General features: G+C 35.1%; 3 protein-coding genes across 3 annotated transcripts; 2 read left to right on the forward strand and 1 right to left on the reverse strand.

Moving 5' to 3' along the window:
• Positions 1 to 1,374: 1,374 nt before the first annotated feature.
• On the forward strand, positions 1,375 to 4,648 carry LOC110758267 (receptor-like protein 6). The gene has a single exon (XM_021960078.2). It carries the CDS (start codon positions 1,454 to 1,456, stop codon positions 4,415 to 4,417), a length of 2,964 nt encoding a protein of 987 aa, XP_021815770.2. The 5' UTR covers positions 1,375 to 1,453; the 3' UTR covers positions 4,418 to 4,648.
• A 4,900-nt stretch (positions 4,649 to 9,548) lies between these two features.
• LOC110758298 (uncharacterized) lies at positions 9,549 to 12,716 on the reverse strand. The gene is made up of 2 exons (XM_021960123.2): positions 12,595 to 12,716; positions 9,549 to 10,167 (listed from the first exon to the last, which is right to left on the reverse strand). Exons 1-2 carry the CDS (start codon positions 12,714 to 12,716, stop codon positions 9,549 to 9,551), a joined length of 741 nt encoding a protein of 246 aa, XP_021815815.2.
• A 1,952-nt stretch (positions 12,717 to 14,668) lies between these two features.
• Positions 14,669 to 15,302, forward strand: LOC110758300 (receptor like protein 24-like). The gene has a single exon (XM_021960124.2). The coding sequence runs from the start codon at positions 14,689 to 14,691 to the stop codon at positions 15,262 to 15,264; it is 576 nt and encodes a 191-aa protein (XP_021815816.2). The 5' UTR covers positions 14,669 to 14,688; the 3' UTR covers positions 15,265 to 15,302.
• The last annotated feature ends 8,162 nt before the right edge of the window (positions 15,303 to 23,464 follow it).

Raw genomic sequence — 23,464 nt, forward strand, 5'->3', positions numbered from 1 at the left:
TTGAGTTAACCCACTTCCATCGTAGTTAATCAAAATTGTCGAACGAGACATTATCCTGAAAGGTAAACCAACATAATAAATAATATAATATACATTGAGAAAACAATGTTCAAACCATGCTCAACAGTAGTTCGACCAAAGGCTATAGACGTGCGTGCGATTCCAAACTTTGTGTGGTAGGGTTTTGCTTTTTAAGTTTATGTGGGTTTTAATTTTTTAGGGCATTTGTGTCTATTTATGTGAGTTTTTGGCTATATTTGAAAGATTATATAAAAATTGACATTTTTGAAAGTGAAGGGTAAATTTTAGCTATTTTTGAAAGTAGCAGGTGAGATGAATTGAATTTTAAAAGCAAATTGTTGAATTGGATTTAAAGAGGGAAATATAAGAATTAAATCTCTACCAAATTAAGTAATATGTGATAAGTGTACATCCATTGTTATTTTAGACTAGTGTTTCTTCAAAGTTTTTATTATAATCTTTCCTTTGTTTTATTTATATGCAGGTACTTGAGAGGAGCCCATGTTTAGGAATAGGGAAGGCACGCTAGAGTATTGTAAACATGGCAAGTCATAAAGTTAAAGTTGCACCTTTCATAAAGTTAAAGCTGTTTCCTTTTTCCCCGAGTCGATCAAAAATAGTTGAGAGTGATACCTACCAAATGCATGAGGGTAGCGACAGACAGTGAAAAGACAAGCAAAACTTAGTGGTGACTTTTTCCAATTCGATGAATAGACGCAGGAAAGAATCATCTCAGGCGTTCATCATGTCTTGTCAACAGAATATAGATACTGAATCGTCTCAAGTGAAAAAAATCATTTGTAACCACAAGATGTGGTGAGATTATCAAACTATCATCTCCCGCTGCCTGATGCTTTACTGGCAAGGCTTAAAAATCAGTTGGGAGCACTTTGTGGTCAGGGGCAAGCTGAACGACGAGAGGAAATTAATCTCATCTTTTCGAGTATGAAGACACCTCGTAGTATTTACCAAAAAAAAAAAATTATCTGCGGAAACTTATGACGCAGGCAGGAGGACAACCTTATCGTCATACCGGCTGGACTTCTGTTGTGGCCTTAAATAAAAATCTAGTTCCCTTTTACAATTGTTAATTGTCCTATGTATATGACTTTGCTCTCAAAGTTCAATCACAGATTGTGAATCAGCGTTAAGGACAACTTTTGACGTTGGAGATTAAATGTGACAACCATTTTAACACGCAGGAGTCATACCTACCAAGACCAAAGACCAAATATCAAATCAAAGCCTTGTTTGCAAAATTTTCCAAAAGATAATTCACCCTCGATGTCAACAGATGATTGCTTGATTGCTGATGATTTTGCATCAAATATCTGACATTACGGATAAATCACTGTTGACGAAACTCGTTATAAATATCAACGTCTCCATTATAGAGTTGCTCACAAAATTATCTTTAGATTTTGAAGGAAAGATGGGTTGGTTGTGCCTCCTCTTCCTGCTCTTTACTACTTTTCAATTCAACTCTACTTGTTCATCATCATCTATTGCTTCCACCTCCTCTTCTCTTTCTTCACGGCATTTATGTCATCCTGATGATAGCTCCGCTTTGCTTCAATTCAAGAAGGCCTTTTCTATTCATACTCTTTCCTTATATTCTAATAGGACAATTTCTTGGCAGAAAGGCAAGGATTGTTGCGCATGGAGTGGAGTCACTTGTGAAAAGATGACTGGTCATGTGATCAATCTCAACCTTCATTTTGGTGGGCTTCAAGGCAATATCCATTCCAACAACAGCTTGTTCTTTCTTCGCCATCTCAGGCGGCTAGACCTCTCAAGAAATGATTTCCGAGGTTCCCCAATTTCCTCCAAGTTTGGTGGCTTTGTAAGTATGACTCACCTTGACCTCTCTGACTCCAATTTCAGTGGCCCAATCCCTTCAGAAATTTCCCACCTTTCCAACTTGGTTTCACTCAATCTCTCCCAAGCTCCTGTGACACTAGATACTCTTAGCTTGAACAGAATTGTTCAAAACCTAACCAATCTTAGGGAGCTTGATCTGGCTGCAGTTGATATGTCATCAGTTGTACCTGATTCCTTCAACAATCTGTCTTCTTCGCTGACAACTCTTATACTCTTTCATTGCCACTTGCAAGGAAAATTCCCAGAGAGCATTTTCCACCCACCAAACCTTCGACAAGTGGATTTAGGTTCAAACTATAACCTCACAGGTTATTTCCCCAAGTCTAACTGGAGCAGTCCACTCGAAAGCTTAGACCTCTCTCATACTAGAATCTCAATAGATTGGCATCATCTCACCAGAAACTTCAAGTCTTTGAGATATTTGTTTCTCAGAAATTGCACTTTTGTAGGATCATATCTTGCATCGCTTGGTAACCTCACACAAATCATGATGTTAGACCTCTCATATAACGGTTTTGGTGGCCATATTCCATGGTCGCTTCTAAACCTTGAGAGACTCAAGGACTTGGATCTTAGTGGCAACAATTTTGTGGGTCAGTTTCCAGAAGTTGTGCACAACTCAACAGGGATCTCTTCTTTATATGAATTTTCAAAAAGGCAACTGGTGGGACCTATTCCTCGACACCTAACCAAGCTCACTTTATATGACAACTCACTCAACGGAACGTTGCCATCTTGGTTAGGAAGCTTGCCATCATTGGAGGAGTTAGACCTCGGAAGAAACCAACTCAGCGGTAATATCTTTGAATTCCAATCTCGTTCTTTGTCACGGCTTGATTTAAGTTATAACAAGTTGCATGGCCTGATTCCAAGATCAATCTATGAGCTAGTGAACCTTGGATGGCTTGATCTATCATCCAATAACTTGAGTGGAACAGTGGAGTTCGAAAAGTTTTCAAAACTCCAGAGTCTTGTTAGGCTTAATCTTTCCTCTAACCATCTATCCTTGAGTTTCAACGATTTGAGTAACAACACCTGGCTTGAACTTAGGACACTAGATTTGTCGTTTTGTAACATAAGTGAGTTCCCATACTTTCTAAGAGCCTCACAAAACTTGGAAGCTTTATACCTTTCCCACAACCGAATTCAAGCCAACCTTCCCAAATGGTTGTTGGATGTGGGGAAAGAGTCATTGACGTATTTAGATCTTTCTCACAACTTTTTGACGGGTACTGTAGAACTTCAGTGGAAAAACCTTCAATATCTTGACCTTCGCAACAATTCACTCCAAGGAAAGCTTCCAATTCCACCACCTTCCACATTTTACTTTACCATATCAAACAACCAATTAATTGGAGAGATTCCTCCAATTATTTGCAGCCTGAGTTTCCTTGAAATACTTGATTTGTCTTATAACAGATTGAGTGGTAAAATTCCTCAATGCATAGGGAACTTCAGTAGGCTCTCCGTTTTGGATCTAAGGAAGAATAAATTTGATGGCATCATTCCTAATACCTTTTCTACGCGGAACGTTTTGAGGAATCTTAACCTTAATGGAAACCAGTTGGAAGGGCCATTGCCGTTGTCTTTGCTCACATGTAGAGAGTTGGAAATTCTAGACGTTGCAAAAAATAAAATTCATGACACATGTCCCAATTGGCTGGAATCTCATCCAAAGTTGCAAGTTCTTATGTTGAGGTCGAACAAATTTCATGGTGGAATAGGTAATCCGAAAACTAGATTTCCATTCCAAAACTTGCGCATCATGGACCTCTCCAATAATCAATTTAGTGGTCTTTTGCCAACAAAATATTTTGAGCATTTGACAGCCATGATAAACTTACAAAAACAGGAACTGAAATATATGGGAGAACAATATTGTGAGGACACTGTGGTCGTAGCAATTAAAGGCATCGAAATTGAAATGTTGAAGATCCAGACTTTCTTCACTACTATCGATTTCTCAAACAACGGTTTTAGTGGAGAAATTCCAAACGTGATAAGCAAACTTAAGTCATTGAAGGGGCTTAACTTTTCACATAATGAGCTTACAGGTACAATTCCACACTCGTTTGGCGATTTGAGCAATCTTGAATGGTTAGATCTCTCTTCAAATGCGCTTGTTGGTGAGATTCCGAAGCAATTGACAAATTTGACGTCACTTGGAAAGTTCAATGTTTCGAAAAACCAACTTGTGGGGCCTATACCTACTGGCAAGCAATTTAATACATTTGAAAATAGTTCGTACAGTGGAAATATTGGATTATGTGGATTTCCACTTGCCAAAACATGTGTTCCACATCCATCACCGCCATCATTACAACAAGAAGATGATTTGGATAATGTAAAGGGATTTGATTGGAAGGTAGTGTTGATGGGGTATGCATCTGGGTTGGTAATTGGAATATCTGTGGGATATCTTGTACTCTCCAACGGAAGATCGAATGGGCTTATGAAAGTGATCGGAAAAACACGATGGGGTAAAATTGTGAAAATTACACATCCGGCTGCGTGAAGAATCCGATCCAAAAGTATACGTTGTTTCATATTGTATTATTTCTTGTGAATATTGTAATTATGTGCATGAATTCAAGTAATATGCATGATATCTTGCACTCCAGTCTACTTTTGTCAAAGTGGAGTAATTTCTCATGATCCTACAAAAAATAATAATTATTGGCATGCACTCCTTACATTTTCAGGAACCCAAAAGAAAAAACAAAACACAAACTTTTCAAACGAAAAAAGAAAATAGAAATTTAGTGAAATACCCATTCCTAGACATAAAATTATAAAAATACCATATACTATTTAATGTATATAAACACACCCAAAATAAACCCAAAAATCGACAGCTGTATATTTTTTAATTTAATTATTAAGATGAAATACTTTTATTACCCTTTTAACATAAAATAAGAGTTCTAATCAACACCAGATCAGAACTCATTTCACGACCTCCAGTCTCTCATCTTCATCTTCAACCTCAATTTTCAATTTTTGTTCTTCCAGCTCAGTTTTTGTTCAACCTCATCATTCTAAGCTTCGTCGGAGGGCTCGCCTGGACCACCGACAATGATGCGCTGGAGAGGGCCTTTTCTCCGTTCGGTGAGATCATCGAATTGAAGGGCCGTTTGACGCAGGTTCTCTCTCTGTGACTTGATCTTCTGTTTCTCTATGTTACTTGATCTTTCTCTCCCAAAGATTGAAGATCGATCGATTCCTTTTCATTTTTGTTTATTATTGTGTATTTGTTTGATTATACTCCGGCGTTTTGGTTTTGATGGACGGATCTGATTAGATTTGGTTTCTTTTTGTGTTTCCAGATCATCAATGACCGTGAGACTGGGAGATCCAGGGGCTTCGGCTTCGGCACCTTCAGCAACGAGAAGGCCATGAGGGACGCGATCGAAGGCATGAACGACCAGAACCTCGACGGTCGTAACATCACCATCAACGAGGCCCAGTCTTGTGGAAGCAGCAGTGGTGGTAACGGAGGTTACAGCTTGTGTTTTCTCTTTTTCTCTATCTCTGGTTTAAATGTGGAAAATGGATATATAAAAAAATAATTTATAGGTGTTTTTCGAATTTTAGTTTGCTATCTGGTGTTGGTTGATTTTGAATTGGTCATATGTGTTGGTAGAAAATTCATGCGTTGTTGTCTCTCATCTGTAGTTGTTGTTCAGTTTAATCCTTGAAGGAGCTTGTACCCAAGTGTGTGAGGCTGGCTCACTTGTTTCATGTTTGATGTAGTAGCACTAGTCATTTTGATTTGGCTGTAAGATTTAGCTATAAGGAATTGTTTTCTGCGTTTTGAAACCAAAACAATTTCTCATTTGAAGCAATAAGTTTCTATAATCTGTTATACACATGAACTTATTTGATGACTGCAAAGATCTATATTAATTTCTTGGATGATCAAATTGACTATTTTCGGTATGATATCCTGGAAGTTTGAATTTTACATTTATATATATATATTCCACTAGAGGGCTTTCATATTGTCTGACTTGTTCTCTCAATGTACTTACAAACACAATATTACCTTTCCGTTTGTGGTGCCTTGTATGTGATGGCTTGAACCTTACTATTCTTAATTTTCTAACTGGTTGAGGATATGTTTGCTCTGCTTGATTATCTCCATATTTCACACATATGCTAGTTTCATATTTTATAGTCTTCCATTTCTACAACAAACGTTTGTCATAAATGAGAAGCTGACATAGCAATGATGTAATTTGCATTATCATATACGCGTACTTTCTCCGTCTCTTTCTCTATCGATATATATTCCCCTTATTTAAGTCAGCATATATTATATCTGACCATAGTGTCTTAAATCTTTGGTGGTCATTTGAATTATGAATATGAATATGGATTTCTTAGTTCAATTTAGAAAATCTATGTTATTCTCTTATTGGTTCAGCATATATCTATTGAAATTTTGACGCGGAGAGTGAATGGTTTCATATTATCCTTGTAGTTTGTAGTGAAATAGCAGACTATTCAAATTCTATATACTATTTCACCTTATCAGTTATGCGCTTTGGGCTTATGATTGTTATCTGTGTTGTTCCAATTATTCTATTATGCTTAATTATTTTGTTCTTATTTCTTGTTGTTAGATTTGGTGAACAACCTTGGTACCATTGCAAGGGTGGCACCAAGGAATTAATGGAAGCCTTGGCTGCTGGTGCTTATCTTGTTGCAGATAAGGTCATTGTTACAACCAAGCACAATGATCATGAGAAGTATGTGTGGGAGCCACTCCGATTCAATGTTTATGGTATGTGGAGTGATGAATGATCAATCAATTATGCAAATGAAATGATGTAGTTGATTTTGAGTGGTATGAAGTTGTAAACTTTTATTGTACCTATTATGCAAATGAAATGATGTAGTTGTTAACTTCCAGTAAGTGGTATGAACAGTTGTTATACTGTTCATACCCTGCAACTGAATTGATTTCTATGACATAGTATTAATAGTGTACTTCTATGAGATACTATTAACAGATTTTCAGTAACAAAACATGCTTTATATTTTTCTCTATATATAGCTGTGCACTTGAAGTTTATGATATGCAGGATGTGATTTTTACTAGGAATATAGTTCTATGACCCAGTATTAACAGTGTACTTTTTTTCTTGTAGATGTATTTCCTTTTGCCTTTGCGATTGTACCTGGTGAAACTGTAGACAATTGGAGGTGGTTTCTGCAAAGGATATCAGATGTCTTGCTGGGCGTTTTTGGGTTTTTTGTATGAAATGTTATTAACAATATTTTTTGTATGAAATGGTATTAACAATGTTTTTATGTATGAAATGGTATTAACAATGTTTTTATGTATGAAATGGTATTAACAATGTTTTTTTGTATGAAATGTTATTAACAATGTTTTTTTTGGTATGAAATGGTATTAACAATGTTTTTTCTTTTTGTAAGAAATGGTATTAACAATGTTTTTTCTTTTTGTAAGAAATGGTATTAACAATGTTTTTCTATGAAATGGTATTAACAATGTATCTGTATGACATGGTATTAACAATGTACTTCTATGACATGGTATTAACAATGTAGACATGGTTTGCAGAGATTTGGTGGAAAAGGAAGGGTCGTGGAGACATGCCCTTGGTTTTCGTGTTTTTTTTTAATACTTAAGTTTGGGTTTTAAAAAAAAAAATCTGGGTTGGGCTTGTTTTGGGTTTTTTTTTGTGTTTTTTGTATTGGGCTTCTTTTAAGTTAGTTAGTGGCAGTCATGTAATTTATAGGAAATTCAACACTCATTTTGTATGTAGTAAATGGTTTTTGGGTATGTTTCTAAAGTGCATTCCATGTAGAGTTTTTTTATAATTTCAGCTCCTATTTTGGGTATATTACTAAAGCTCCCAAAAGAAAAAGACCCACAAAACAAATATTTGCCTCAAACCTCTAAGCAACCAAATGAAGGGCACAATCGAGAATTCCAAAAGGAAAACTACAAATTAACGTATTTCTCTTTCTTTCTTTTTTTTTTTGTTCTGAACAAATTATAACGTATGTCAACACATGGGTATCTCACAGTTAGCATAATTGAAGTACCATTGTTGCTATCCATGCCTCGAATTAAAGTTAAAACTTGAATTAAAAAAATGAAAAACTAAAAAACCAAATGTTACTAAATTCACAAAAGTAAAGGTACTTCCCATTCCAATTAGAACTTCAACTAAAAAAGAAAAAAAAAAAAAAACCCAATTTCTGCATTCAAAAGAAAGAAAAACAATTGCCCAAAGGACAACCAAGTCCAGCAGCTCAAGCACAAGAACTAGTACAATGAGTTATGCTTTTAACCATGCTAAACCGAGATTAAAAAATAATCACACTTAGTGGCGGATCCAGAAATTTTGTTTTAGGAGTCAACGTATAAAATGTCAAAAAAATAATTTAGACAAAAGAATCTCGTGAAAATGAAACTATAAGATTATAATTCATAATTAATGAAAAAATCAACATTACTTTGAAATTTGAGGGAGACATCAAAATTCCAAAACAAATTGGGAGAGTTACTACTGACAGGATTCAGTGGTCGCCGGTGGTTGGGGAGGCGGTTGGTGTGTGGGTGGTGGTGGTGGTTTTGGTGTGGAGGGTTAGGCTTGGGAGGAGTCTGTACGGATAGGTTTATTTGGGTGAAATGATATTTGAAACAAATTTGGGGAGGGGGTATTGGGCTGCTTAATATCTGCTGGCCCTCTTTGTTTTTAGTATTATTTTACTTAATTCACATGGCCAACAATTTACTTAATTCACAATTTTTTATATTTTCTTGTATTTCCAATTTTATTTTTTTAATAGATTATTCAAGCACAAATGTGGTTCAGTGTCCTTGGCTAAGGCAAAAAAAGTTTCATCAATAACCAATGTTGGGACGTTGTGAAAAATTGTTCAAGATTCAAAATTATTTCCACGGGTCCGACGGTTGTGTTGAATGAGAAGCCGCTCCACGATTCACCAGCATTGGATTCGCCATTGGACTCCACAATGGATCAAGACTCACCAATCCAACGTGCGCCGAGGCCTATTGGGAGAAAAATGGCAAAGGCTAAGAGAGGGAGCACTTCGAAGACTGAATGTGCAAAAATTTTGGAGCAAATTGCTATCAATGGCGCACTGAGAATTGAGAAAGACTTGAAAAGAGATGAAGCTGACAAGGCACGATAAGAAGCATATGCAACATAAAGGCAGCAGGCACAACAACAAGAGATGGAGGACAAAGATATGAAAATCATGCTCGTGGATACAAGGCATATGTCTCCTGAACAAAGTCCTATTAGAAGCTAAAACGAAGGGATGTTATGATAAGAAAGTTTTTCCATGACGATGGACCTAGTAACACGGATTGGTTAAATGATCAAAACCATTAGGTTGTATTGAAAGAGTTGCCATATGTATTAATTTGTTGTATTGTTTCTCTTTTATTGAATAAAGAAAGCATTAAATAATATAGCTATTTAAAAACATTTCATATATCAAAACAAACCTTAATTCATTACAAACTACACACAAAACAAAGCATAATTAAAAAAAAGAATAATTTAAAACAAACCATATTTTAAAAAAAGCATAATTTAAAACAATCTGTTATTAAAAACAAAGCATTAAACTTGACTTCATCCACCGTGATTGCCTTTCATCACCCATAAGTGTTCGATCAAGTCAACTTGACGTCTCTCGTGAACATAAGAAGATTGTATTTCCATATAACGGTCAATCATATGGTTGTTGTAACGACCATTCCTAACCAACGGTTCGTGCTCCAGTGGTTGTCCATTTGCTCCCACGGGCCGTTCATAAATTCTTGTCAATGTCATGTTCATGGGATCGGGTTCGAACATCTCAGGGCCATCATAATCATACTCATCCTCCGCAATCATGTAATGGAAGATGATGCAAGTCATCATAATGCTCTGAAGCACCTCTTCATCAAACATACGAGCAGCACCCCTAATAATTGCCAAACGAGCTTGCAGGATACCAAAACACATTTCAACATATTTCCTATAACCCTCTTGAAAGGCAATAAAGCTTTTTTCCTTCTTCAATTGGGGATTCGGAATTGTTTTGATGAATGTCGTCCACCTCGGATAAATTCTGTCAGCTAGGTAGTACCCACCCGAGTATACGGTATTGTTGATTTGATACGTAATATGGGGGGAATCACCTCTCAACACATCGTTGAATACCGGGGATTGACCACTCACATTAACGTTGTTTTGAGATCCCGCAACTCTGAAAAAGGCATGCCAAAACCAAGTATCAAATGATGCAACGGCCTACAGAATGATACTTTTTTTGTCCTTCCTATTCCCATAATCTCCTTGTCAAGCAGTTAGGTAATTCTTCCACTGCCAGTGTATGCAATCGATGCTTCCAATCATGCCTGGAAAATCTCGAGCCTTGGCTTTTTGTAGAAGCCTTTGGAGGTCCCTAGGCGTAGGTTTGCGGAGGTAATCCCTCGTGTAGAGAATTTCTATTGCATCACTGAATCTGACCAAGCACTCTAGGATAGTTGATTTCTCCGTCTTAGTAATCTCATCTGTAGGAATTTCAAAACATTTTTCCAAAGTTCATTTGAATATTAAACATGCATTTAATCAAATTAACTGCAGCAGAAGTCTAAGGTGGTTGTTTAAATTCAAAAACAAAACTTCTTCCAAGTATCTTAAGCCATGAACATTGATATGTTTTTCATAAATGAAAATTCAAGAGAAAGGATAAGATCTAATTACCCTTGAAGCAATTATATGAACCAATTTGTGTTTGGTCTTCTCTTGATGATTTCCTCTTTGTTGATCTCCTCTTTGATCTTTGATCTTTGCTCCTTGATCTTTCTCCTCCATGTGAGCCACAAAAGTATATGGCCTCTAAGTCTCCACACCAATGGAACCTTGAGATGAGAATAAGTATCTTGAGAATACTTGGATGCTAGTGCAAGATTCTCAAGATTGGTTTCAATCTAAACCACTTTGAAAGATGAAAGTGTTTCACTCTTGAAAACTCTCTTTTATCTCTCTTTGATCTCCCAAACCCATTTGGTTGATGTTGGATTGTGTTTGTGTGTTAATGAGCTTATGGAAACAATTCCCATACACATTCACTTAAGCATTTTCGGCCAAACCCCATTGGGCTTCCAAAATTGGGCCTTATGACACTTAAACCATAATATTTAGGTGTCTTAAGCCCTTGGGCTTGATACCCAACCATTTGGGCTTTCCGTTAACTATTACTTAGCCCAAATACGTTTTTACACGTAGTAAATCATCCACATCAAATTAATCAAATTGATTTCCTCATTCTCATTTGTATTACTCAAAGTTAACTATTTAAGGTGTGCGATCCATTAGGTTCTAATTAGCAAGGCAGTGGGAAAATATTAGAACTCTTTCTAACCAACTGGAATTAAAACCCCTTTTTAATTCTTCCTTTATTTGGATCGATCACAATCAATCCTAGGACTTCCACAAGCCAAGAGTGACATCTAGCAATATATCAAGGCTACCCAAGCTAACCAGAATAGATGAAGAACCTATTCAGTTGGAATTGCAATGCAATACGGTCCTTCTCTTATACAATGTTTCAAATCATATTATTAGGGTACGGATTGATTATGTCAAACCCCTAATATGATTTATAACCTCATGTGATTCAAAAGAACGTGATTAAGAACAACTTTCTAAATCAAGCTCAAAATACTTTGGCCAAAGATTTACTGAATCACAGCTTGAAACATTCTCCTTCTTTATCGAAAGTAGAGATTCCTTATTGTACATTCACATGCCCCTATGATGAATTAAGAGATCCCAACAACACTTAAGACAAATCTTTTACGGCTTGCCTTTAAGAGCTATCAAAGATCAATAACGCATCACAAGACAACCATGATGCCTCAGGTCTAAGGACTAATTTGCATTATTGCAACTATGAGTTCTCGTTTGACATATAGATAAATACTCCATACGAGAACTACGGTTGATCGCGTTCAGTGTACTCATTCACTAATGAGCACCCACATACTCGTATTAGTGTCAACTACACAAATGGTTTGAGACTAACCATCCTCCCAATTGAGCATACATAATATGTGCTAATCTTGACGGTTTATCAATGTCCATTTGATAACCTATGATTAGGAACATTTTGGGATGCTATAATTAGAGATTAAAGGTCTCCTGAATCTAATCTTCTTTAGATTACTTTATCTCTTATTTAGCATACCCTGGACATTTGTTTCTTTACACGATGTAAAAGATAACAAATTAGTTTGCCCTTTTATATATCATATACGAAATGTATTCTAAGGAGATTACATCAAATGTATTGGCTCTTAGGGCACATTTCTAACATCATCCACTTGGTTTGCAGATGCCCCATACGCAAGCATCCGTAAAGCATCTATAAGTTTTTGCTTTGGAAGAAGACTGAAAACCCCAATAGCATTGTACTTCTGAACAAAGTATGTGTCGTAATTGCAAACATCATGCATGATTTTTTTGAACAAATGGGGTTGCATTCTATTTCTCCTTCGAAAATAAGAAATAAAATACAACGAATTTGGGATAACGTAATCTTCCAAGAGATTCTTACCTCGAGAGTGCCTATATTTGTCCACATTCGAGACACGACCATGGTGGTATTGCCTTGATTGATTGAGCATACCCACCCCTAAAAACAACTTCATCGTCCTCTTCATCCAACTCACGATCTTCTTCAACATGTCTGCACCTGATTTCTTCATCTTCTCGCTCTTGCCTCTCCAACACCCTCCTCAGGTTAGACATTGAGAGTAGAATGCATTTTGTAAAATCTGATAAATGAAAGGATAGAGAGGATATGGTGTGAAAGGTCTGAGTTGAGGGTGTAGTTTTATAGAGAGATTTAGAAGATAGAGATGACACGTGGCGCAATTTTAGAGGGTGAAAATCTTATATGAAATCTGATATTATAATTTTATAATAAATATCGACACATGGCAACCAAAAATCTTATCTGAAATTTGAGATCTAAATGTTATAATAAATATGGACACGTGGCAACCGAAAATCTTATCTGAAAATTTAATTTGAAATTTGAGATGAGAATTTTATAATAAATAGTGACACGTGGCAACCGAAAATCTAATCAAAATTAATCGTTTAAGTATAAAAAATAGAAAATAAATTAAAATGAATAGTAATTGTCATTGCCCTTGCCCATAGGGATGGAAACAAAATATGCAAGGGCTGCCACTATTCACATAAATAGTGACAGCTTTTGCCTTGCCCTTGCCTATAGGGGTGGAAGTGCTCTTAAAAATCATTTTACATAGGGGTAAATTTTCCTTTAAAATTTTGAGAATAAGGTGGGTGAGGAAATAGAATAGAGGATGGAAATAGTATCACTCTTTAGTATATTATCAGCTCACAATAGGAAAAGGTCTTCTTAGATGAAAAGTTTCTCAAAAGCCGAATTCAAAATAATCATCCAATTTTGATCCTTTTGTTGACGGTATTTTTTGTATCATATCAACAAATGCTCATGTTCCCTTGTAGGAAAATCCAATGAACATGCTTACGAATCATATGTTGTTTTGTGGCAGACGATCTCAAATAAGACTTTTAGTAGTTGATTATTTAACTCAATACCAGCTTTCACTCGTCATTACAAGAATATAAGCGGAGCTAGCTAGGTCGTACAAAAAGCCATGTGTCTCTCTTCAGAAGCTCTCTTCTCTTACTTACACCAATACAATATTGGGTTATCTTTATCTTTCCTTTTGGCTCTGGTTGTTTTTTGCGCTAATGCAGCCATAATATTACCCTAAACATTACAAACACTTCATGCAACTCAACTGCAAACGAGATTCTTGCTTTTGCTCAGAAGAATGATTAATACGAATCCACTATCTGTACAATTCTACTTGCAAAATGATAAAGGTATGTTAACCAAAATTAATTATACAACCTTCAACACACACAATCCCAAGAAGTCAGCCATGTGTGTTTCCTAGGTTAGAGACTTCCCTAACAAGCCTTGCCAACACTCCCTCTCATTGACGTATTTGGATCTTTCTCACAACTTTTTGACTGGCACTGTAGGACATCTTCGTTGGAAAAAATTCAATCATCTTAACCTTCGCAACAATAGAGCTTCCAATTCCACCACCTTCCACATATTTCTTTTCCATATCAAACAATCAATTCACTGGAGAGATGCCTCCAGCCATTTGCAGCTTGAGTATCCTTCAAATCCTTGATTTGTCCAATAATAATTTGAGTGGTAAAATTCATTAATGCATAGGGAACTTCAGTCATAGCCTCTCCGTTTTGGATCTACGGAAGAATAAATTTCATGGTGTGATAAGACATTTTCTATGGGAAATGTTTGAGAAATCTTGATCTTAATGGAAATCATTTGGAAGGGCCGTTACCGTCATCTTTGCTTACATGTAGAGAGTTGAAAGTTCTAGACCTTGGAAACAACAAAATTCATGACACATTCCCAAATTGGCTGGAATTTCTTTCAAAGTTGCAAGTTCTTATCTTGAAGACCAACCAATTCCACGGTGAAATAGGCAATCCAAAAACTAAGCTTCCATTCCAAAAATTGCAAATCATGAACCTCTCCCACAATCAGTTTAGTGGCCCTTTGCCAACCAAATATTTTAAACATTTGAAGGCCATGATAAAATTATAAGAATAGAAATTGAAATATATGGGAGACTACTATTATCAGGACACTGTAGTAGTGGCAATTAAAGGCTTCGAAATTGAAATGCTGAAGATCCAGACTTTCTTCACAACTATTGATTTCTCAAACAACACTTTCAGAGGAGAGATTCCAAACGTAATCGGTAGGCTTAAGTCATTGAAGGGGCTTAACTTTTCTCATAATGAGCTTACAGGTACAATTCCACCCTCGTTTGGTGATTTGAGCAATCTTGAATGGTTAGATCTTTCTTCAAATGGGCTTGTTGGTGATATTCTAGCGTTATTGGTAAATTTGACATCACTTGAAAAGTTCAACGTTTTAGAAAACCAACTTGTCGGACCCACACCTTATGGCAAGCAATTTGAAAATGATTTGTATAGTGGAAATGTCGAATTGTGTGGATTTCCATTTGCAAAAACATGTAGTCCATTTCAATCAATGCCATCATCATTACAACAAGAAGATGATTTGGAGCATGGGAGTGTATTTGATTGGAAGATAGTGTTGATGGGGTATGCATCTGGGGTGGTAATTGGAATCTCAGTGGGATATCTTGTACTTTCTAATGAAACACCAGATTGGCTTGTGAAAGTGGTTGGAAGAAAGCGATGGCGTAAAATCACACAACGGCGTGTTTGAAGAAACCATTCCAAAAGTATGTATTTTCATATTGTATAATGTTGAAGCGCCAATAATATTCATGAATTCCAAAAGGGGATCCTCTTTAGTTTTGTCAAAGTGGAGTAATTTCTCGTGCATCTTGTAATTTGTTAAGCACAACACTGACAAATCAATTCAATCATTACACGCAATTTGCCTATGTTATATACTCCTGTAAATCGTCTCATTACAAAAAACAAAAGGGCTTATCCAATATAGAACCCTACATTTTCTATTTCCTTCAATCATTACACGCAATTTGCCTATGTTATATACTCCTGTAAATCGTCTCATTACAAAAAACAAAAGGGCTTATCCAATATAGAACCCTACATTTTCTATTTCCTAGACATATACCCATCACTCTATAAATCTATGTGTAAAACCCAATTTCGAATTTAAATGACTAGTAAGATATAAGAGGTCGTAGTATTCCTACGTTTTTACATCGTTGCCACCAAACTTCATATTTTATTTATAATTTATGTCAAGCATTTTATTAACTGTCATAATTGTAAATAACACTCCCTATTGATATGCTTTTGGTTGTCATTCCCTCTCACATACCGCCCCCTAAAATTGCAAACCAAAAAAAATATCTGTAAATTACATATCCAATAATGTACCTATGAAAAATATAAATATAAATATATTATTTAAATAAAATATAGGTATATTATTTACCAAAAAAATTTATAAAAAAAACTAAGTCATTTACTTTGTAATTGAAATTTCCATACATTTTTCATAAATTAAAAATAGGTACACAATAATTTATAGAAAATATAGGTACATTATTTACCCATAGGTAAATTATTTTACAATATACCTATAAATGTGTATAGGTACCATTATTTGGAGAGGAAAAATAAGTTCATTTAAAAAAATATGTACATTGTATTACTAGGTGCATTATTTGGAGAGAGAAAATAGGTTCATTTAAAAAAATTATTTTTCATAAAACAAATATTAGGTACTTTATTCAGAGAAAAAAGGGTACATTATTTTGAGAAAAAAAAATAGATTATTATAAATAAACCCAATCCTAGACATGTATTTATAAAAAAACCCACATACTATTTAAACATAGAAACACACCCAAAATTAACCCCAAAATCAACAATTGTATATTTTTTGGGTGTGTTTATAAATGGGTTTTGAGTGTGTGTAATGATGGGTTTTGGGTGTGTTTATAAAGTGTTTTGGGTGTTGGGTTTTTTTATAATTTCAGCCCCCATTTTGGGTGTTTTAGTGAAACTCCCAAAAAAAAATAGGTACATTATTTAGAGAAAAAATAGGTTCATTTTTATAAAAAAAATGTTTTTCATAAAACAAACAATAAATAGATTATCAAAATATTTTTCAACGTAATTAGAATGTACACTATTATTCATAAAACTATAATAAAATAGATTACTAGTAGTATCTATATATATAAAGCAAAAGGCAGAGAATGGTGAAACATTCAAAATACCAGAAAATGCCCTTGGTTAATGCAAACATTAAGAATTGAAATTATTAATTAAATGAGGATAACATGGTAAATTCACATTTTTTCGTGTTAAAAAAATTTAAAATTAAAAGAAAAATCAGATAATAGATCCTCTTTGTCTACCCATTATCTTTTTTAATTTTAAAATAAATTTAAATTTAAAAAAAAAAAAAAACCCTCTTGCAGTAGCGGAAGCGCGTGTAGAGAGGCTAGTAATTCATAAAAGGAAAACAACAACAAAAAATTATTAAATAAACCAAAACATTTTTTTTTTTGGGTCATAAAACAAACAAAAACGTTACTAATACTTTAATGTTGAATTTAATATTTAATTTCAAATAAGTTTCTAAATTAATTCCTACATCCATTACAACCATTTGAAGATCTTTCCAAATTCAACGTGTGCCATTAGTTACACCCCACATAACACGTTAAATTGTAAATAGGGGTAGTTTTGGAATCCAAAAAATAGAATAAATCAGATTTTAAACTAGATTAGGTAACTTGCTTACTTGGATCATAGTTATCGGGTTTTATTTGAAAAAAATTGGGTATTTTAAATAGAAAATTAAAGGAAAGGGTTGTAGGTGATTACAAATGAATTTTATGGGTCTAAGCTCAATTTAACAAAAATGAAATACAAGGAAATGAAATTTATTTATTTATTAACTCACTAAATAACATATGCATAAAATTACTGGTATATATAATAAGGGAGTCAATTAATGATTTATTTTAGTGTATAATATGGTATTGTTGATTATGCATATTAGATAGCTTAGAAAAGATGTGAGGTATAGGGCTTGTTTTGACCACAGAATACGTCAAATATCCTGGATGTGGTATGCTTCAGATCCTTTGCTTTATGTGAAGTTATTTTTCAAGGGGCTGAAAAACTCTGTTTTCTTATTATAATTTTTAAAAAAAATTTCTGCTTAGATCGAAAAACTCTGTTTTTTGTTGACATTCTTCGTAAATTTTTATAGCAGGTGGATTTCTCCCTTGGAAATCCGGCTAAGATACTGTTTTTGTTCCTAGCCTTAATACATTTTTCATACGGTTCAATTGGGCACGTTTTATTCAATTTTATGCTTCAACAACACCATCTGGTTCTTCAATTGGAGAGGCCAAGAGAAATGGAACATTAACAATGGGATTTTTGCAGCACAGGAAGAGGAATTCTGTATGCACTCAAGCTGGTCTTTGGACATCCATTGAATTTTTATTTTATTTTATAAGAAAATAACAATTATATACTCATCTGTAAAATTACAACACTAGACTCAATGACTTCTATAAAAAAAATTAGGCTTTTTATCACAAATGGTCCTTGACGTTTACGAAATTATCACGAATGGTCCTTGAGGTTTTTTTGTGACACTAATAGTCCTTAACGTTTGGACTTTTTATTACAAATGGTCATTGCCGTCAAAAATTCTGTTATGTGTATGATGTGGAAGATAAGTGGAGCCCACATGTACAATCACATCGTGACATGTGGATTAAATAAATAAATAAATATTTTTTTATTATGAAAATCCATTAAAAAAAACCATTTAGAGAGTAGAGAGAGAGAGAGAGAGAGGCTAAATGAGTTTTTAATGGATTTTCATAAAAAAATATATTATTTATTTATTTATTTAATCCACATGTCACGATGTGATTGTACATGTGGGCTCCACTTATCTTCCACATCATACACTTAACAGAATTTTTGACAGCAAGGACCATTTGTGATAAAAAGTTCAAACGTTAAGGATTATTAGTGTCACAAAAAAACCTCAAGGACCATTCGTGATAATTTCATAAACGTCAAGGACCATTTGTGATAAAAAGCCAAAAAATTAAAAGTAAATATGTTGAATACCCAAAAATGTACAACCACCAACTAACTCTCATTTCACCTCTTTGTCTAACTCTCTAATCCTTTGGCATGTTTGGTAAGTTAGACTGGACTGGATTGGATTAATTTTTTTATATTACACTGGACTGGTTGGGATTTGACTGGATTTTAAACAGTTATTTGGTGCAGTACAACACCAAAGTTGAGATTAGTTTTTTTTTTTTTTGTCAAGGTAATTCATTCCATAAAAATGAAAGGGATTAGTTTAGACTACCATTTTTCCATTTTTATTTTTATTTTCATTTTTATATTCTAATTCCCAAATTGACTACAACAAAATTGATTTTCAATCCCAAAAAAAACAAAACGATTTTCAAACTTCCAATAAGTCGTCTTTAGACTTCTTCTATGCTACCTCCATTCATATCTAAAAGAAGAAGAAAAGTATAGCCACAAAAATTGCAAAATAAAAAATATATATAAATAAAGAGGAAGAAGTTTTGAGGTCAAGATATTACATTTTTTTAATGAAAAAACTGAAGCTTCTCAGATCTGCATCACGGCTTCAAACATCACAACAAGAAGAGAAGAGAAGAGGGGAAGAGAGAGAGGAGAACAGAGAAGAGAGAGAAGACGAGAGAACGTTGAGGAGGCGTGCTCTCTATTGATGGTCACTTCTAACGATGGGTTACGAAGGCCCTGTTTTTATGGACTAATATACAAGGTCCATATCCAGTCCCAAACAATAGACTGGACCCATGTCCATTTTAATTGAATTTATTCAATCCAGTCCAGCCCACCAAATAGAACCAACTTACCATTTTCTCTAACTCCATGCTCTCCAACTAACTTATATCTACCTAGATTGTGTTGAAAGAGTATAATGGAGTAGCAAATTATCATCTAAAATAATTCTTATGAGAGTAATACCTCCTACGTTTTTGTACATTTTTAGTTCCATTTCTTTACTTTGAAAAATTTATGGTTTCACGGCACATGCAATGAGTTAGAACCACGCCCTCAAAATCTTGCGGTCACCTGAGACCGTACATCATGGACTTGTGCGATCATTGACAATTACACAAACTTCAGGTGTCTTTCCGAAATTTATAAACTTTTGGATGTCAAAGAATGTTGAAGCGCTATAATATAGGCGTCTAGAAACATGTATTTAGTGGGTGATCACTCGAGCAACCGATGCTGCTCTGGAGTTTCAGCGGATCAATGATCGCCATATTCAGTCTCATCAGACCAGAAACATTGGTGCCGAATTCTGGGTGACACCAAAAGAGAATTTTGTCAAAGTTAATTTTGATGGGGCTTGGTCGGCCAGTGACATTACTGCTGGCATTGGCACTGTGATCCGTGACCAGTTCGGATCTTTCTGTGCAGGGTCGGCAGCTCCTATTCTTTGTCAGTCAGCTCTTGCAGCTGAGGCTGAGGCGGCTATTAGTGGCTTACACTTGGCTGCTATAAATGGTAACAAGAAGGTGATCATGGAGTCCGATTCTAAAGTCCTCATTGATGGGATCAAAGGAGGTATGAGAAATTGTGCATGGGGTATATTCCCTCTCATTCTTCAAATAAGACGCGCTATGTCTAGATTGGAGGAAGTTGAATGGAAATGGGTCCCTCGTGGTTTGAATCAAGCGGCCCATGCGGCGGCTAAGATTGGTATTCGAGCGGTGGTTTCAACGTATTGGGCCAACCGGCCACCACCGTCTCTTGTTCGGGTTTTGGTTTCGGATGGCCTTCCTAGCCCCCCCAGCTTTCATTAGTTAGGTGTGTGGGGAGTATTCGTGGGACTTTGGTATGTTTGCTAGACTGCTGCTCGGTACTAGATTGTCCTTTGTCCTTCTTTATTTATGTTTGGTCTGGCTGGGTTTTCCCGCCTCTGTTTGTTGTTCTGCCTCTCCCCTTTTGTGGGTTTCTATTGAATTCCATTTTCGACCAAAAAAAAAAAGAAACATGTATTTAGTGGTGACATAACAGAAATGTAAACTACATCAGAAGTTTAAGACACACTTCTAGACGGAGCTTTTGAAATGGCAATCAACAGTAATATATTGACAAGAAAGTTTCACCTAAACACTGTTTCATTGACATTGAGCCCAATTGACTTTCCTTTTGGTTATTGCCTTGTGTGAAATAATCCTAATCAATGTTCCAAATTGATGTCTTTCGTCAACTTCCTTTATATAATGTGGGTGCTAAAAGTCGCCAACATGATTAGAGCTTTTGTCCTTTGGAGATGTAGTGCACTGACTTTGAAGAGCTCCTCCCAAAAGCTCAAGCCATTAATAATTCAAATATTCTATCAATCTGTGAAGACGTCGCAGAAAGGTTTGATTTCTTGCTGAACATTCTATTTTACGTCACTTCGTGCGCCAAGAATGTTGTTATTTTTTTTAACTTTCCTTTTGGCAGCATAGCTACAAGAATATTTGATTAAGCAGAGTCCATTTGCAGTCATCAGCGCAGGAATTACTGATTTGACTTTCGGATTAAACAAACAAGTAGTTGATGACGGCACCTGCCCTTAAGTCCACATTATTAATTCATGCTTAAACCAAAGGCTTTAATTAATATCATATCATGATAGTGATTTTATGAGTGTATGTACTCGGTGCTAGAGAAGTTTATCCTTAGATGCACTATCAAAGAGCACTCCATACCTCGAGGGTTAGTCCCCGCAATCGCGCGGGGGATACCTTGGTTTTCACCAAAAAAAGAGCACTCCATCTCAATCAATTTTTTTTTTCCTCAGATGAATAGGTCAAAGGTTTATTATATATTGGGAATTAATGCTCTAAAATTGCACCAGGGAGAATTGGTGTTCTAAAATAGAACATAAGGCCACTTGAAATGTTTTTTTGTCACTGGATTTTACATGAAAATTCAATTTGGTCACTGAGTAAAAAATTTAGCCAAATTGGTCATCATATTTTCCAAAGTTCACAATTTATAGACATTTTGTTATCTTCAATTAAGTGCTGTTTTTATTTATTTTAGGAAGCACCTGCAGTTTTCTTCCTCTAAGGGTTTAACACATTGGGGGAAATTTTGAAAGAAGATAACAAAATGTCTATAAATTGTAAACTTTAGGAAACACGGTGACTAATTTGGCTATAAAAAATTCTCAGCGACCAAATTGGATTTTCTTGAAAAACCCAATGACCAAAAAGGTATTTAACCCGTGCAATTTTAGAGCATTTTCATGTATGTGAATAAAATTTGAAACATTTTCTACTTGGTAGCTTCTTCTCAGCCGAAATCCAAGAAATTGTTGCAATCCCATGTGCAGTTTTCACATTATTAAAGAGATAAACATATAGTTGTAACTTATATTGTATACAACCGGATGAAGGATGAAGACGAGAAAAATTCGTGTCATACAAAATAGTAATAATGAAGAAAACACATTCCAGTTATATTGCAATAGCATGATGTTCTGCCAACGTGATATACATTTGCAGTTTGAACGCTGTGAAAACATGTAGTCCTCAATCGAAACCGCAAAGAGATAAAACAAATATGAAAATAGAACGCAGCATTCAAGCCACTTTCCCCAATCAGATGGTCCCGATCCCGAAAGGGCCCTTGCTTTCCTTCCCAAGGAGTTCTGCACGTACGTACGGTCATTGTCATCAACGCAAGAGGTAGACAAATCCTTATCTTGACTTAATCTTATCAATACCGTAATTATGTCAATCCTGCCAATTGCATGGTCCTCAAAGGCAGGCATCACTTTACCTATTTTGTTTTTGCATGGAATCTAAAACGAACCGCCTTTGCCGTACAAAGTTAATTAATCAGTTGGTTAGCATATTCGTTCTTGAGACTATTAAATAAAATGGTTCAGCGGATAGCACTTCCATCACCATCAAATTAGTTTTGAGTTTGAACAAAATATGAAGAAAATTTAATGTATGTTTGATTAAACCGAAAAACACATTATTGTACACAATCGATGATTACAAACACATCGGTACATATCATAATGAGCGAACGACTTTATTGGCTCGTGTGATAAATGAATGTAATCAAGATAAGCATTTGTATAATAAACATAACCTATTAATTATAGCAAGTGTTTTAGATTGCAAAAGTATATATTAGGAAAGATATATGATACACAAGACAATTATTAAGAAGCGCTCCCGTCTGTTCTGTCTATCTATTCCTTCCTTTGCTGGCCTTGATCAACGTGATTACACCACACATTTATTTGGGTTTGACTTGTCAAAAACGTGGACAAAAGAAACGGTTTTGCTTGGACATATATGTGCAATTAGTCAAACATGATACATAAAACAAAATTTGGATAACCCAATTCCATTTTGTATAGCAAAGTTAACTCCCAATCATGGCTTCATTAGTGGCTTTAACTCTATGCGATTTCAATTTTGAAAATTTGAATCATTTTTAGTGAAGGAGATAGTTTTTATTGAGGAAAGTTAGCAATCAAGTTCTAGAAGACAAAGACTGTTAAGAAAAATAGACGCAGTGGTTACGATATGGGTTGGTTGCAATGCCCTCACAAGTGGCGGTTGCATAATTTTTACCTCAAATTTCATCTTACAATTAGGACTTGATTGCAAACTAAACTAATTACATGACTAAAATTGACAAAATCGAAATAACGATGGCCAAATTGAAAAATAAGTCGATATACAAAGACCAATATGCAATTCAGCTTTAATTTGTGTACAGGTTTAGTTTCAATTAAATGATATTGTGTTTATTCCAACCTGCGATCATCGACTCACTTATCCTAACTTTACTCTCACGCCACACGAAAGAAAAATTAGTCCACCCCAATATGAATACCTCGTTCCGCCAAC

The sequence above is a fragment of the Prunus avium genome, chromosome 4, assembly GCF_965620075.1.
Source record: "Prunus avium chromosome 4, drPruAviu1.hap1.1, whole genome shotgun sequence".
In the NCBI taxonomy this organism is placed as follows: domain Eukaryota; kingdom Viridiplantae; phylum Streptophyta; class Magnoliopsida; order Rosales; family Rosaceae; genus Prunus; species Prunus avium.

Excerpts from the sequence above, each read along its gene's own strand:
- LOC110758267 (XM_021960078.2), top strand. The coding sequence starts at position 1,454 with ATGGGTTGGTTGTGCCTCCTCTTCCTGCTCTTTACTACTTTTCAATTC.
- LOC110758298 (XM_021960123.2), bottom strand. The coding sequence starts at position 12,716 with ATGTCTAACCTGAGGAGGGTGTTGGAGAGGCAAGAGCGAGAAGATGAA. Across the intron at positions 10,168-12,594 it reads GAAGTTGTTTTTAGGGGTGG|AGTTGCGGGATCTCAAAACA; the intron begins GTATGCTCAATC and ends TGCCTTTTTCAG.
- LOC110758300 (XM_021960124.2), top strand. The coding sequence starts at position 14,689 with ATGCTGAAGATCCAGACTTTCTTCACAACTATTGATTTCTCAAACAAC.